Source organism: Schistocerca serialis, chromosome 2, assembly GCF_023864345.2.
Source record: "Schistocerca serialis cubense isolate TAMUIC-IGC-003099 chromosome 2, iqSchSeri2.2, whole genome shotgun sequence".
In the NCBI taxonomy this organism is placed as follows: Eukaryota; Metazoa; Arthropoda; class Insecta; order Orthoptera; family Acrididae; genus Schistocerca; species Schistocerca serialis.
In genome coordinates, this window is record NC_064639.1 from 504,162,908 (window position 1) to 504,177,465 (window position 14,558).

A 14,558-nucleotide genomic window follows, 5' to 3' on the forward strand; every position below is an offset into this window, starting at 1 on the left:
GTACTACTTCAGGCACACTCTGATGTTTATCCCATGCCCCCCTGACAGCAAATTTGTACATCAGTCTGGTGATCATCAGTCTGGTGATCTGACTTGTGCTGCCATTCACGAACAGTATTCGAGGGGATGTTTTCCAACTGGGTAACACTTGCCCATATACTGCTGTTGTAACCAAACAAGCTCTACAGAGTGTTGACATATTGCCTTGGCCTGCTCAGACACCAGACCTTTCTCCAGTTAAGCATATATGGGACATATATGGGACATCCAGCTTCATCCAAAACCAGCATTAGCCGTCCCTGTATTAGCCAATCGAGTGTAATGGCTATGGAACTCCATCCCACAAACTGACATCCAACATCTGTAAAACACAATTTATGCATATTTGCATGCATACATTCAGCATTCTCATGATTACATTGGTTATCAATGTACCAGCATTTCAAGTCTGCAATTGCTTCTATCATGCTTACATTAACCTGTGATCTTGCAATGTTAATCACTTAAATATGTTACCTAGTGAAATGTATTCCCAAAATTTCATCTACTTTATGTTCATGCACATCCTGAAGTATGGCGAATTATATGCAAAATAGGTCTGATATAATATTTTTTAAACTTGAGTATTCTATATCATGCAACTTTCAGCTTAAAAAATAAGCTGTGGTAGAGGTGCATATATTGGTTATTATTGTAATGCTCACTTTGTGTCAGCTGACATTTATTAAACATAAACATAGCTTTCTGTAACAACATATTAAATTATCCATTAGCCCACAAAACTAAACAATAATAGTTCCATAAAACTGCTGTAAGTCAGTAACATCTTGCCATGATATTTCGCCACAAAGTCTTTTGGTCATCTTCAGGTGAGTACAGCTGGAGGAGTACTGGCAAATACGCACTGAGCTCTGCTATTTAAAGCCAAAGGGGGCTGCATTGCGCATGCACTGCGCATGTACTGTTTAGCGTGCGCGTTCACAACTCCATGCTCTGCGCCTGGCACCCTCTGCGGTGAAAACTTGGCATTTCGATATCAGATCGATCTTCATCTTTAAACCGATAACTACGTTGACTTCGAAGTTTCTCTACAATGGGATTCCAAGCGGAATTTAACTGGTAACCGCTATCTCAATTGATAAGAGTCTCGCTGTCTGACAATTTTATTTCTATGGATTCATTTATAACTGAACTGCAATGCAGCCCCCTTTGGCTTTAAATGGCAGAGATCAGCGCATATTCGCCAGTACTTCTCCAGCTGTACTCATCTGAAGATGGCCAAAAGACTTTGTGCTGAGATATTGTGGCAAGATGTTACTGACTTACAGCAGTTCTCCCATGTTGGCAGCAAGATTATCTTCTCTGTGATGGGATTGGATCGACGGTGTGACATGGGCTAAAGCAAATTGGAGCCATGACAAGGCAAACAGCCAAGATTAATAGACTTTCTACACAGATGCAACAGGAAGCTCCTCGACAATCTGTTGTTAAATTTGACAGAGAAAGATTTTGATGATGTGACTATGTCTGTGTTAGAAAAAGGTCTGAATTTTGCCCCCACACCTGTTTCACCGCCATTTGTAGACTTCGTCAGTGCCAATGAAGAAGCTGCACGCTGTCTTGGTACAGATAAAGTGGAGGAAGTCCGACGTGAGTCTTGTCATATGCTGACTAGAGGTGCACCTATGAAGAGTAATATCTCACCTATGGAAAGGAGAGCTCTCCGTAATTTAAGAGCAGATGTGGATACAGTTGCCTTAAAATCGGACAAAGGAAATTCTATGGTTCTTATGACAAAGGATGATTACGTCAATAAGATCAATATTGTATTAAGTGATTCCACCTATCACAAAACTGATAAGGACCCCACGAGCCGAGTTATGTGAAAAACAGTAGAACTCTAGTCAAACAGTTCTCTATCAAAGGTCATCAAGAGATTGAAACCAAATTGTGTGGTTCCTCCCAGGCTATATGGACTGCCTAAGATCCATAAGGAAAATGTACCATTACGTCCGATCGTGAGCAACATTGGGGCAGCCACCTACGACCTAGCAAAATTTCTGGCATCACTGCTTAAACCAGTTATAGGCAAATGCCCTCATCACATAAAAAACTAGTGATTTTATCAGCCGTATTCAGTGTTTACAGCTGCAAAGTAACGACTTGCTGGTCAGCCTGGACGTGGTTTCTCTCTTTACCAAGGTGCCTCTTGTAGATTCATTACACCTGATCGGTAATATGTTTGATGCAGGTATTACAACGTTGTTTGAGCATACTCTCTCTTCTACATATTTTACATTCAACAATGAATTTTATGAACAATCTGACGGTGTCGCCATCGGGAGTCCTTTGTCTCCCCTGGTGGCAAATCTTTTTATGGAAGATTTTGAAGAGAGAGCTTTCACCTCTGCCACTTTTAAACCGACAGTGTTTTGGCGTTACGTGGATGACACCTTTATAGTATGGCCTCATTGCACGGACCGTCTCCAGGAATTTTTACATCATATGAATTCCATACACGAAAATATTAAGTTCACTATGGAAACTGAAAAAGATGGTTGTTTGCCATTTTTAGATGTTCTGGTACGGCGCAAGAATAATGACACACTTGGTCATTCGGTGTATAGGAAAATGACCCATACAGATTTATATCTGCAAGCTACCAGTTGCCCCCATCCGACACAAACAATGGGTGTCCTTAAAACTTTAATCCACAGTGCCCATACTATTTCTGACGTCGATAGTCTTCAAGCAGAACTGAAACACCTGCAAAAGGTATTCCTGATGAATGGCTTTTCAACTAAGCAAGTGAACAGAGCTATGCAGTCCTACAAATGACACAACAAGGAAGAAGAAGAGGTCTTCAGGTCAACGGCTTATCTACCTTTTATTGGGAACATCTCATCACAGATAGGTAGAAATTGAGGAAGCATGAAGTTAGAGTAATCTTTTGCCCTTCTCCTAAAATATCATCACTGGTGGGATTCCTTAAGGATGACCTGGGCCTATGTAAATCAGGTGTCTACAAGATTCTGTGTGATTGTGGCAAGTCATATATAGGGCAGACAACAAGAATGGTGCAGGAATGTATTGTGGAACACCAGCGACGTACTCGCCTTCTCCAACCCACCAAGTCTGCAATCACTGAACATTGCATTTCTGCTGGCCATTCTATGAATTAAAATGATACAAAAATTGTGGCTCAAACATCAAATTTCTGGAGTTCAATTATAAGTGAATCCATAGAAATAAAATTGTCAGACAGCGAGACTCTTATCAATCGAGATAGCGGTTACCAGTTAAATTCCACTTGGAATCCTGTTGTAGAGAAACTTTGAAGTCAACGTAGTTATCGGTTTAAAGATGAAGATTGATCTGATATCGAAATGCCAAGTTTTCACAGCGGAGGGTGCCAGGCGCAGCGCACGGAGTTGTGAACGTGCACACTAAACAGTACATGTGCAGTGCATGCCCAATGCAGCCCCCTTTGGCTTTAAATTGCAGAGCTCAGCGCATATTCACCAGTACTTCTCCAGCTGTACTCACCTGAAAATAACCAAAAGACTTTGTGCCAAAATATCATGGCAATATGTTATTGACTTACAGCAGTTCTCCCGTGTTTTTATGGAACAATCAGTACGCCGGGAAAATTTTAAACAATAATAGTTCCCAATTGGAATTAATGTAAGTTCAAGCATGAATAACTTCATTAGGCATGCATATTGCAGTTATAGTATTAAACACAGTTCCAAATATGTCATATGGTGGTAAAACCACAGTAATCAAATAGAAGCACTATATGGACATGTTCCACCATCTTGTGGAGTGCATTTGACAGGCCCATCACTCTAACTATACAGTAAATCAGAAATCACAACAGCCACTATCAAAACTGTCCAGTGTAGTCCAGATAAACAGCAGTGGTAGTAATAGGTCACTTCATAGAGGAAGAGTTGCATAATAGCAGCTGGCCAGCTACTGAGCATCCTTATATTGGCTTACTGTTGAATACTGCATGACTGGTCTGTAATGTTGGTGGCTTCACTAATGGATGCACCCTCGCTGAGTACTGACAATGTTACACATACCAATATGTTCATACCCCCCATATGCATGTCTAGTGGATTACTAAAGTAATCTTTTTTTTTTTCCTTGCTCAGTTTTGACGTGTGTGTTGTGACACACTGAAGATGTTGTGTATGTTCACTTCTTCTATGAGCGAATATGATTTTATACAGTTCTGTTTCCAACTTAGTATATTAGAATTTTGTTAAATGGAATGAAAAAGTGTTTACTGCCCACACTGTAGAAATTATACTAGGAAGTTGTGAGTGGGATGCAAATACTGGAAAGGTAAAGATAGCCACTCACCACATGGTTGAGGTATTGAGAGATTAACAGGCACATAAATGTTTCTAAACTTTGCTGGGCTTTTGAACAGTTTCTTAAGAGATAACTGATACATTACATAACATGTGCACACACACACACACACACACACACACACACACACACACACACACACATCCATACAGTATTTTTTGCAGCTCTGGGACAATGTGATACCTGAAAGCTATGTAGTAGTGTGTGTGTGTGTGTGTGTGTGTGTGTGTGTGTGTGTGTGTGTGTGTGTGTGTGTGTGTGCGTCTTTTATGTAATGTATTAGTTATCTTCTAGGAAATCGTCCAAAAGCTCAGCAAACTTTATAAACTTATTTATGTGCCTGTGAAGCAATCAAGACTTCAACTGTACTGTATTTCACACACAGGCTTTTGTTATTTGCTGTTAACAACATTGAGGAACAGTAGACACCCAATTGTGTAGTAGAATGCCCTGGTATATGAAAACACTTCCATAAAATTAATATTATTGTAACTAACTGCTGTTGCAAAGAACCTCCTTCACTGCCTATTTTCTATATTTCCCAAAAACCAACAATAAGAAATGAAACTATGCAATATACGCACATTCATTCCATGTTAATTCCACATTTTTTTTGACCCACCTTTGTAATCATTCCAAGATTTCAGTATATATACTCAAAATGTGCTTACTAAGACACGGCCATGTACTCTTATAAACCCAGTAGGCCTACTTATTGACGTTCCTGCTGGTAGGAACCGATTATGAGAAACAGGAGCACCAATTTTCTGAAACGCTGTTGTAAATGGCAAGTCTAATTTAGATGAACTAATTAAGCAATCACTGGGAAAATTTTAAACAAGTTCAGAAAGTGACACAGAAAACTAAAGCTTCAATTTACTAAAGATTTATGAAACAGCTTAAAGTATTCAGAATTTTAATAAACACAATTCCTATCTTCAAAGATATGAAGTAAGAACTTTAGAAAAAGGCCAGTACATAAGACACTATGATAATGAATCTTCAGATGAAAGAGGTGCACAATGTACTAAAAGCAACAGAAAACTAACAGAGCTACAATGTATTTCACCTTTTTATAGACAAACTTGTGATTTTCATATCACCTACTTTTTCTCAATATCATTTTGAAAATGGTGACCAAGATACATTTATCAAAATTTGGCATGAAAATTTTATGCATGTTCTCTGGTGAGAATCACTCGCATGTACGGATCTATGGAATATGCATACCAAATAAAAAAATAAGATATGTAAATTGTTGATTACTTACTTCGGAGTACCAGTGTCCAGTAATATTGCGTTGAGTAGAAATTGAAAATGAAGTTGAACTTTCTTGACATGCATTAGCCTTAAATGGATGGACATTTAGCAATATGTAGGAGATCACAAGTACCACATAATTACAGTTCACCATTGTAGTTGTGCTGTATGCTGTACCTAACAAAGATGCTGAAAGTATAAAGAGGATGTGATATGAAACTTTAACAAAAGCACAAAGAATAAGAACAAGTATTGTATATACTGTCTGACAAAAAAGTTAAATACCCATTAGGACAGAAAGGAAAACAAACAAAACTTGAGAGAGTATGTGATGATAGATAGGTAATTACAAAATCAAGTCAAAATGCAAAGAACATGGCAGTATGAGGCCACTTATCAGTATGACATTTCATCCCCTCTGTCCTGGATGCATACATTGATTTGGTTGGTAATGGTGTCACAAAGCTGTTTTATCTCCTGGACATGTCCAAAAGAACAGATACCATCTTCATATAGATAAGCCTTACCGGCCAATGATCTTCTTCAGTCCAGATGCATTCACATTTCCTGAACTCTTATGGCAATCGGTAGATTGACTGCAGCGAGTAATGAGTATAGCGGGCAGGGGCACTACAAATGTAGTGTGTGGACAGTAAGTTGAATATTTCGGTCTCACAGGGAGCGTGCCAAAGATAAGTCCCTGCAGTCGCACTATCCTCTGTGTTCTCAGTGGCTCAGATGGATAGAGCATCTGCCATGTAAGTAGGTGATCCCGGGTTCAAGTCCCAGTCGGGGCACACATTTTCAACTGTCCCTGCTGATATTTATCAATGCCTGTAAGCAGCTAAAGGTCTGGATTTCATTGTAATTTCATTAAACATGAATAAGTGGCTGTTCTACTTGTCACACAGAATTATATCTATAACTATTCACATACCTGCTGATGGTGTGTATGTGCATTACATTAAATGGACCTCTGACAATGTTTTCTGAGTACTTCACTTTCTTTGTCAGAGTGTATAAAACAAATTTCATAACATAAATGTTATGTTTGAACCAGACTAAGAACATTTAACTTCAAACCAACCATAGCTGAAATCAACCGACAAAAGGGCCGGAAAAAAATTACAAATAGAAATGTAATGGATTCCTAGAAAATAGATTTACTTCATAAAAATATTCTTCAAAGTAAAAGCTGTGTTCATTTAAATATTATGAAAAATAAGAGGTTAGCTATTATAAAATAATCAAAAAGAAGTAAGGAAAAAGCTTCATACAATTTTGATAGCAGTTTTACCTATTTAACTTCATTGCAAGAGCAAATGCAGTTAAAGCTGCACTCTTGACAAAAATTAAACAAATTCTTTCCCAGTAGGTGAATAACCATGAAGGAAAGCACACACACACACACACACACACACACACAAACACACACACACACACTGATAGAGATAGAGAGAGATATAGATATATAGATAGATAGATAGATAGATAGATAGAGTCACATACGTAATCTTCCAGTAAACTAGTTGACTTTGTTTCTTCTACAAGTCAGCAAAGGCACTCACCCATACCTGGGGCAAACAGGCACCATGCCCCCCCCCCCCCCCCACCCCAGCCCCCACCACCAAGCCAGTTGTGTGTTTTTCTTTCAAGAAAATTATTTAAAGATTAGTATCACGTAAGTTTTTAACAGGGTAAAAACTTGAACTTTTTATGGCAACTTACAAGTCACCATTCATCTTCTAAAATATTGAAAACACTGTGATTACCATTGTGATGGTGTCAACCATAGCTTCCCACTTTCATTTATTCATTCTACTCCAAAAATGGAGCTTATTTCAGTACAGAAGTATTACACAAGTTCAAAATGTGATTGCATCATTTTATTCCATACATTAAGTACAAATAATAATTTCTAATGCTGAAATGGTACTAAATTAGGAGCTGTAGAAATATACAAATATGTATGCTACTTTGGAGCTCTACTGCAGTAATTCTTCCCCATGCCATTCATGAATGAAAGAGCAAAGATAGTGTTATTAGAAGCAATCTCTGTCACACACTGTAAGGTAGCTAATGGAGTATAGATATAAATGTAGCACTAAAAATAACATGGTAAACCTATTGTGGCTTATTTGTCAGACACAAACTTTTATGTTTCTCAGTCGCCATTTTCCTGATTTTATACAAGGTGCAGATGCTTTAACTTTAAACCTGTATCACTATGAACCCATGAACAGAAGTATCAATAACAAAATTGTCTTATTAGTGCTAACAATGTTGTTTACTGTTGATTTAACAAATAATATTACCACAGTGCAAAACATTTCAAACCATCAAATGACTGCCCAGTAAAAAAGAGTTTTTAAAAATGTAAATGTTTCTATCAAAACTCCTCCTCCACTGAGATATGAAAATGACATTGCACCAATAGCATCCCTCTGAAAAAATGTACAGTGAATATTAGTAGTAATTACAAGAAAAGGAAAATGAAGGAATGGTATACTCCACAGTTAGGGCAACTGAAAAATACTGTTATGCTGTATTCTAGTCTGTACAAAACCAGTAAATCAGAACTGTATAAAGACCTGTATGCTAAAGCTAAATGCAAGTACAGGAAGGCAATAAATGAAGCAAAGAAACTGCATAACATACTAAACATTGAAAAATCTAACAATAAATGCAAGAAGGCCTGGAGTGTAATAAACTCCATTGCACACATTAAACACAGAGGAAATTGCCATTACCCCAGAAGAATTTAATAAATATTGCATTCAGTCCATTGAAGAAATTAGTAGTTCAATAATCAAACCACCTGAAAATGTGCTTAGTATTATGGACAGCTGCTTTGAAAAGCTTCCCCCAAGCACCTTTACTTTCACAGAAGTGAGCCCAAATAATATCCTAAAAATAGTGAAAAATTTCAAACCTTCAGTCAGTGTTGATTACTATGATATGTCATGTAATTTGTTGAAAGATGTTATTGATTGTGTGATTTATCCTTTAACCTTTTGTGTTAACAAATGCCTAGTTGAAAGTAAGTTCCCTGACATACTAAAAATTTCTAGAGTTGTGCCCATATACAAAAAAGGGGAAAAGAACTGTCCCGCTAGCTACAGACCTATATCCATGACCCCAGTTTTTTCAAAAATTTTAGAAACGATTATGTATGAGCAAGTTAGTGCCTACTTGGGCAAACTAAATATAATTAGTGATAAACAGTTTGGATTTAGGAAAGGTAAATCCACAACAGATGCAATGGACTCCCTCGTAAAATTAGTCCTAGATGTGTTCGAGGCTAGGGACTATGCCCAGGCTACATTTTGTGACCTGAGCAGAGCCTTTGACTGTGTAGAGCATGACACTGTGTTGAATAAGCTAGTTTACTATGGTTTTGATGACAACAGTATAAATATGTTCAGGTCTTTTCTAGAGAACCGTCAACAAGTTGTGTGCATTGGTAGGGAGAAATCCAATTTGGTTAATGTTAGGTACGGAGTGCCTCAAGGGTCGGTGCTTGGACCTTTACTGTTTATGCTAATGATTAATGGCCTGCCCTTATTCATAAAATCTCATACAATATTGTATGCTGATGACACAACTTTTCTACATAAAAGCTCTGATCTAGGTACACTGAAAACACTGACCGAAAATACCCTTGCTCAGTCCTCATTATGGTTCAAAGCTAATGGCTTCTTGTTAAATGAAAACAAAACCCAGACACTTTACTTCAGCCTCAGAGAGATTCCTAACTACCAGGAATTAGAAACTGTTAAATTTTTAGGTGTTACTATTGACAACAAATTGACGTGGGAACCACACATTAAAAATATATTGGCTAGGCTTTCAAGAGTGATTTATCTAATTAGAAATTTAAAAAGACATGTTCCCAATGACTATGTGAAATCAGCATATTTTGCCTTCTTCCAAAGCATCATCTCTTATGGAATTTTACTGTGGGGTAGTAGCTGTCATGTAAATGACATTTTACTTTTACAGAAGAAAGTAATAAGAATAATAACGGATTCTGATAAAACAGAACATTGTAAACCTCTGTTTATTAAATTGCAGTGTCTTACAGTAGTAAACATATTCATCTACAATGTTTTTAATGCACATTAGAAACAATGTGCCTAATTTTGTGTTGAGAAGTGGTATTCACAGCCATAATACTAGAAACAGAACATCTGTAGACGTACCATATCATAGATTATCAAAATCGCATAACTCTTACCTAGTTCTTGCACTAAGGATGTTTAATAGACTAAGTGCTGACTTTAAAGAACTGCCTGTAAATATCTTTAAAGCTAAATTATACAAGGTACTAGTGAACAATCCGTTTTACTCCATTGATGAATTCTTTGAAGATGAAAATACTGTATTCTAACGTGTACCTATTTTATGTAAACCAATTCACTTCGATATAGTAGTTTATGTAGAAATATATGCTCTTGACTTTGTCTATTGCTGTAATCAGCTGAACGACAATAAAATAATAATAATAATTATTGTTATTATTACTGCAGACAACTGAATCATTTGTAGCAGTCAATATGAGATGTATGCGATATCTCCCTTTTGAAGGACACAATACAGACTTCATGTAAGTGAATGACGAACTGGAAAGAGAGGAATACCACAAGGAAATTCTTATGGAATGGTACTACAATGTGAAAATGTACAGCTACCATCATAGCCTTAACCATAATGATATTTGCTACAAATTATTGCAGAGTTCTATGAGTGGAGAAAAATCTGTATCTAATAACATGACTTTTTTGCATATTTGGTTATTCATTAATTCCCAAAATTCTGGGACATTCAGTCTGATCATGTGTTGTGTGGGTCAAATGATCAAAAGTTGTGAAAGTGGGGAAGTGCAGTTGAACTTACATTTAACACATTTGAAATGAAACTGAATATCTTGGAGCTAATTCCAATAATAAACAGTAAACTTTGGCTGTAGAAGGACTGTTAGAATATTTCATTTGAGTATGTTTCAAAATGATATGTTTATGATTATATGAAATGCTAAATATCCATTGAATTTATGGAAGTTTGATTCCTTCTCCTGCAATAAAGACTTAAAAAAGAAGGCTGTACTGAAAGTATGTGATGTTGGCAAAGGAGGTAGAAAATCATGATATGCTCTGTCAGAAGAACCTTTTTCTAGGCAAGTAAAACAGGAAATCACTGCAAAGAAGGCAGTTAAATATAGATAGCTATGTAGGTAATCTGAACTGTCCCAGTATCAAGAGGAAACCTATGTCTTGGAAGGGGACTTGCTCCAGATAACAATAATGATACTGAACCTGATTTTACAGACAATAAGAAAAAGTAAGTGTCTCCCGATTGCAGTGACAGCTTTTGATAATTGAGAGAAAGCTTCTCATGAGAGCTCTCATCTTACTTACAAGTGTAGATGACAGTTATCTATGTTGGAATAATGATATACAATTAAGCTGTCCATATAGATGAATTGCCACATTACAGCACTCACTGACGTAACATGCTCTTCAAAACCATATAAGGAATCTGTGTTCTTCTTATATTGTGTATACCATACAGGCTCTCTTTCATAATACTAGTTCATCTAAGTAATGAATATGAGAATTCCTTTGATCATAACTCAGATCTCATTCCACCTAATATTTTTAATTACATCCTCCCTGGTACCCACTTGATATCTTGCAGTAGCTACCTCCATTTTCTTCCTTTTGTCATCATGCTCCATCTCTCATTCCCTACAACTCTTTTCCCTCTACTTCCATCATTGGTACTATGCTTTCTCTTATAATTTCTGGTTTACATTACTATCATTGGGACATAGATTCAGTACATGCTCGTTTCTTCTTTCTGACATTAAACTTCACACATTTCTTACCTATCTGACTCCCTTTTCTTAAACTGTGAATGCAGCTGTATCTTCCCACATCTTCCTTTTCATATTTCTCCAACTATTTCTCATCAGCTTCAGTACACTGAAGATTCTGATTGTGTTGTTATTACTGATAAACCTCTTCTTTTATAACAGATGCTTTGAATTTACCAGTCTTTGGTGAATACAAACATACTGCCATTTAGTCTTTGTTTTATAGATTTTTTTAGCATTATCACATAAGTATCAGTCTGACACATTATCTTCTAGAAGATATATCCCAAAATTTGAATCTCTATCTTTTTAATTTTTGTTTAGTTAATCTCTTTGAATTCTTGGCAGAAAAACTATTAGATAATGAACAGCTAAGTAACTAATAATCAAACAAGTGCAAACCATCAAATTATAGACTCAGAGTTCTCTGGCATTTTGAGTAACTCTATAGACTTTCAATCTTGTTGATCTACTTCCCTCATCATTCCTCTCCCAATTTGTGGATGGTGGTATATTTTGATGTTATGTGTTTAACAGAAGATTGTGGAGGAAAGCATAGAGGGAACACCAGAAGTCCAGAAGCAATCCCATGGTACAGTACATAAAGTGCAAGCAAAGGCTAGAATGGAACTCCTTAAGAAAAGACTTATTTCTAGGTGGTAGTCATGGGAGGGGACTGTCATGACCTGTACAGAAAGAATGTTGGAACTGGTATAAAGCACTTTGTCAGATGATTACCAGGTAACTGATATTTTAAACCCAAGTGTAGGTCTCAGCCATGTAATCTGTGATTTAGGCTCTTTTGGGAAGAAGCTTGGTAAAGATCATGTAGTAAGTAGGGGTTTCAGGTTATGTTTGGATCACATCTTCAAATATATGCTATGAGTGACATCAAATACATAATTGAGAATGCTTCTAACATGAGTGTTAAGATCATATTATTCTTTGAGCAGTATGAAATGCCTATGATGAAGTGTTCTGTGTAATATGTTAACGAAGAACTTGGAGAATCACTCAGAAGAGAGGGTCATTCAAACAAGATTGTGACTCTGCATTGCCACTCATTAGGTCACATTGTACACAGCATGGTTTGCATTTGAATGTTTCTGGTAAGAGGCTACTTGTATGCTAATTATCAGAGTCATCAAAGCCCTATTAATTTTATCCCAGTGATTTCCAGTATGTTCCCTTGGTTCTCTTTGGTGTAAGTTCATATGAAGTGTAGAGCTATAAAATGAATTTAACTCTTTCTTAAACATATTCCCACAGCATTTTTCCCTGAAACAGAGAAGGGTAAATTAAAAAATTCAATTCTTACTTCCCAACATTGTCCCTCCACCGCCCCTCCCTATTGAATGTGACAGGAACTGAAATTGAGGGTAACAAATCAAAAGCTGCAATGCTTAACTCCATGCCCAAATTCGATACTGAATCTTACCCACACACTCTTGTATGCAACTTCAGTTTCTGTCTATGTGGATTTACGTTTCTTGTCTAACATAACAAATGCACCTACTTCATTTTCAATTACACTTTTCATTAATGTATATTTAGACTTAATCCAAAAATTCCACTTGTTCATTTGTGGTTTTAACCAGATTTTCATTCCTAGTGCTGTATGAGCTTCACTGCTTTTAAGTACTGCTTCAACCACTGTGAATTTGTTACAAATGCTTTGGCAGTTGATTATTAGTATTCTAATCATTTCATCTACATATTTATGTGTATGTGTGTGTGTGTGTGTGTGGGGGGGGGGGGGGGGGGAGGGGGGGGGGCAGGGGGTTAGAGCTGCAACTATTTCGGCCTTGCACTAACACTTTGTGATCTCCTACAGTTATCATTGTCTAGATCAGGTTATAAATGAAACATTATGCCTTAAATTCCTTGTGGTAAGCTGCATTTATAGCTAAAATTGAGTCAAATTATAGGTAGATTCAACAGATGTTCAGTTCAGCAGGTTTTGTCTCTAAATATTCATCATTATGTTGACATGATGATGATGATGCTGAGTAGTTTTCAATACTTTTACTCCCTATTATTTTACATAATCATCTTCTATAGCTATGCACAGAAGATAAGCACTGCATTCAGTCAGTAAAAGTGAGTTGTAAACATACTATGTGGAGCAAATAGCCACAAACCTTGCACAGAACTTTTACAAGGTCAAAGAATACTTACACTCAGTCCAGTACATTTGCTCCTTAACTGTATTTGTTACTAATAATAAAATAGGTTATTTGTGATTTAATGGCCACAATAAAACAAAGAAAAATAATTTCTTTGTAGATCTGGCCTTCTCTGCTTGGGTTCTGCATGGGGTTTGTATTCAGGCATGAGGTTCATCCGACACAAAGCAACAGATTTGTAACCCTTCTCCATTCAAAAGGAAATTAAAACTATACTCTAGTATTCAAAGCTACAAAGTATGCGATTATCTAGAAACAAAATTAGAAGAATCCTGTTACTTGTAGAGTATGCATAAATTTTCATTGTAATCATGCCTTTATTCTTACAGCACATACAAAACATTTATTTTATGATAAGTCTGAGGTGTTCATGAAGATATTGAGCTGTTATTTTACGAAGGAAGCAGCAGTTTTTCATTGTTTTTAAAAGTAGAGGCATTACCATCAATTTTAATTAGTGAAATTAAATTACTATTAATTCCAAAGGAATCTGGAGAAATGATTAATGACTGAAGGAATTAATTAATGAATAAATATTGTTATGTACACTTTCTTACTTACTGTGTCAACTACAGAAAGAACTCTGCCTTCAAGTGGTAACAGTCAATTCCACTTTCTGCCAGTGCCTTTTTTATCTTCTTTAGCTTCTAGAGCTGCAGTGCCACATGTCTGTTGATAATAAGGGAGGAGGAGGAACTTGATATGTAACTCAGAGATTGTCCAGGCATGGCACATGCAATTAGCTTTACATAGTGGTTCTCAGCTGAACACTCTAAACAACTTCATTTACTGTTGCTAACTTTTGTTTATGATTTCCTGCATTCAGCATAAATGTAGGTGACTTTATAATAGTG

General features: G+C 36.6%; 2 protein-coding genes across 2 annotated transcripts in view; one reads left to right on the top strand and one right to left on the bottom strand.

Moving 5' to 3' along the window:
• Positions 1-14,379, bottom strand: part of LOC126457465 (hemolymph lipopolysaccharide-binding protein-like) — a 43,080-nt gene extending 28,701 nt beyond the window's left edge. Inside the window, exons 1-2 of the mRNA XM_050093756.1 lie at positions 14,266-14,379; positions 5,654-5,832 (exon numbers count right to left, since the gene is read on the bottom strand). Of these exons, the coding sequence (XP_049949713.1) occupies positions 5,654-5,797 (144 nt within the window). The 5' untranslated portion in view covers positions 5,798-5,832; positions 14,266-14,379. The remainder of the gene's footprint in view (positions 1-5,653; positions 5,833-14,265) is intronic.
• LOC126457464 (kinesin-like protein KIF19) overlaps positions 1-14,558 on the top strand; it is a 610,440-nt gene that overhangs the window by 367,719 nt on the left and 228,163 nt on the right. The gene's annotated exons all lie outside the window — the stretch shown is intronic.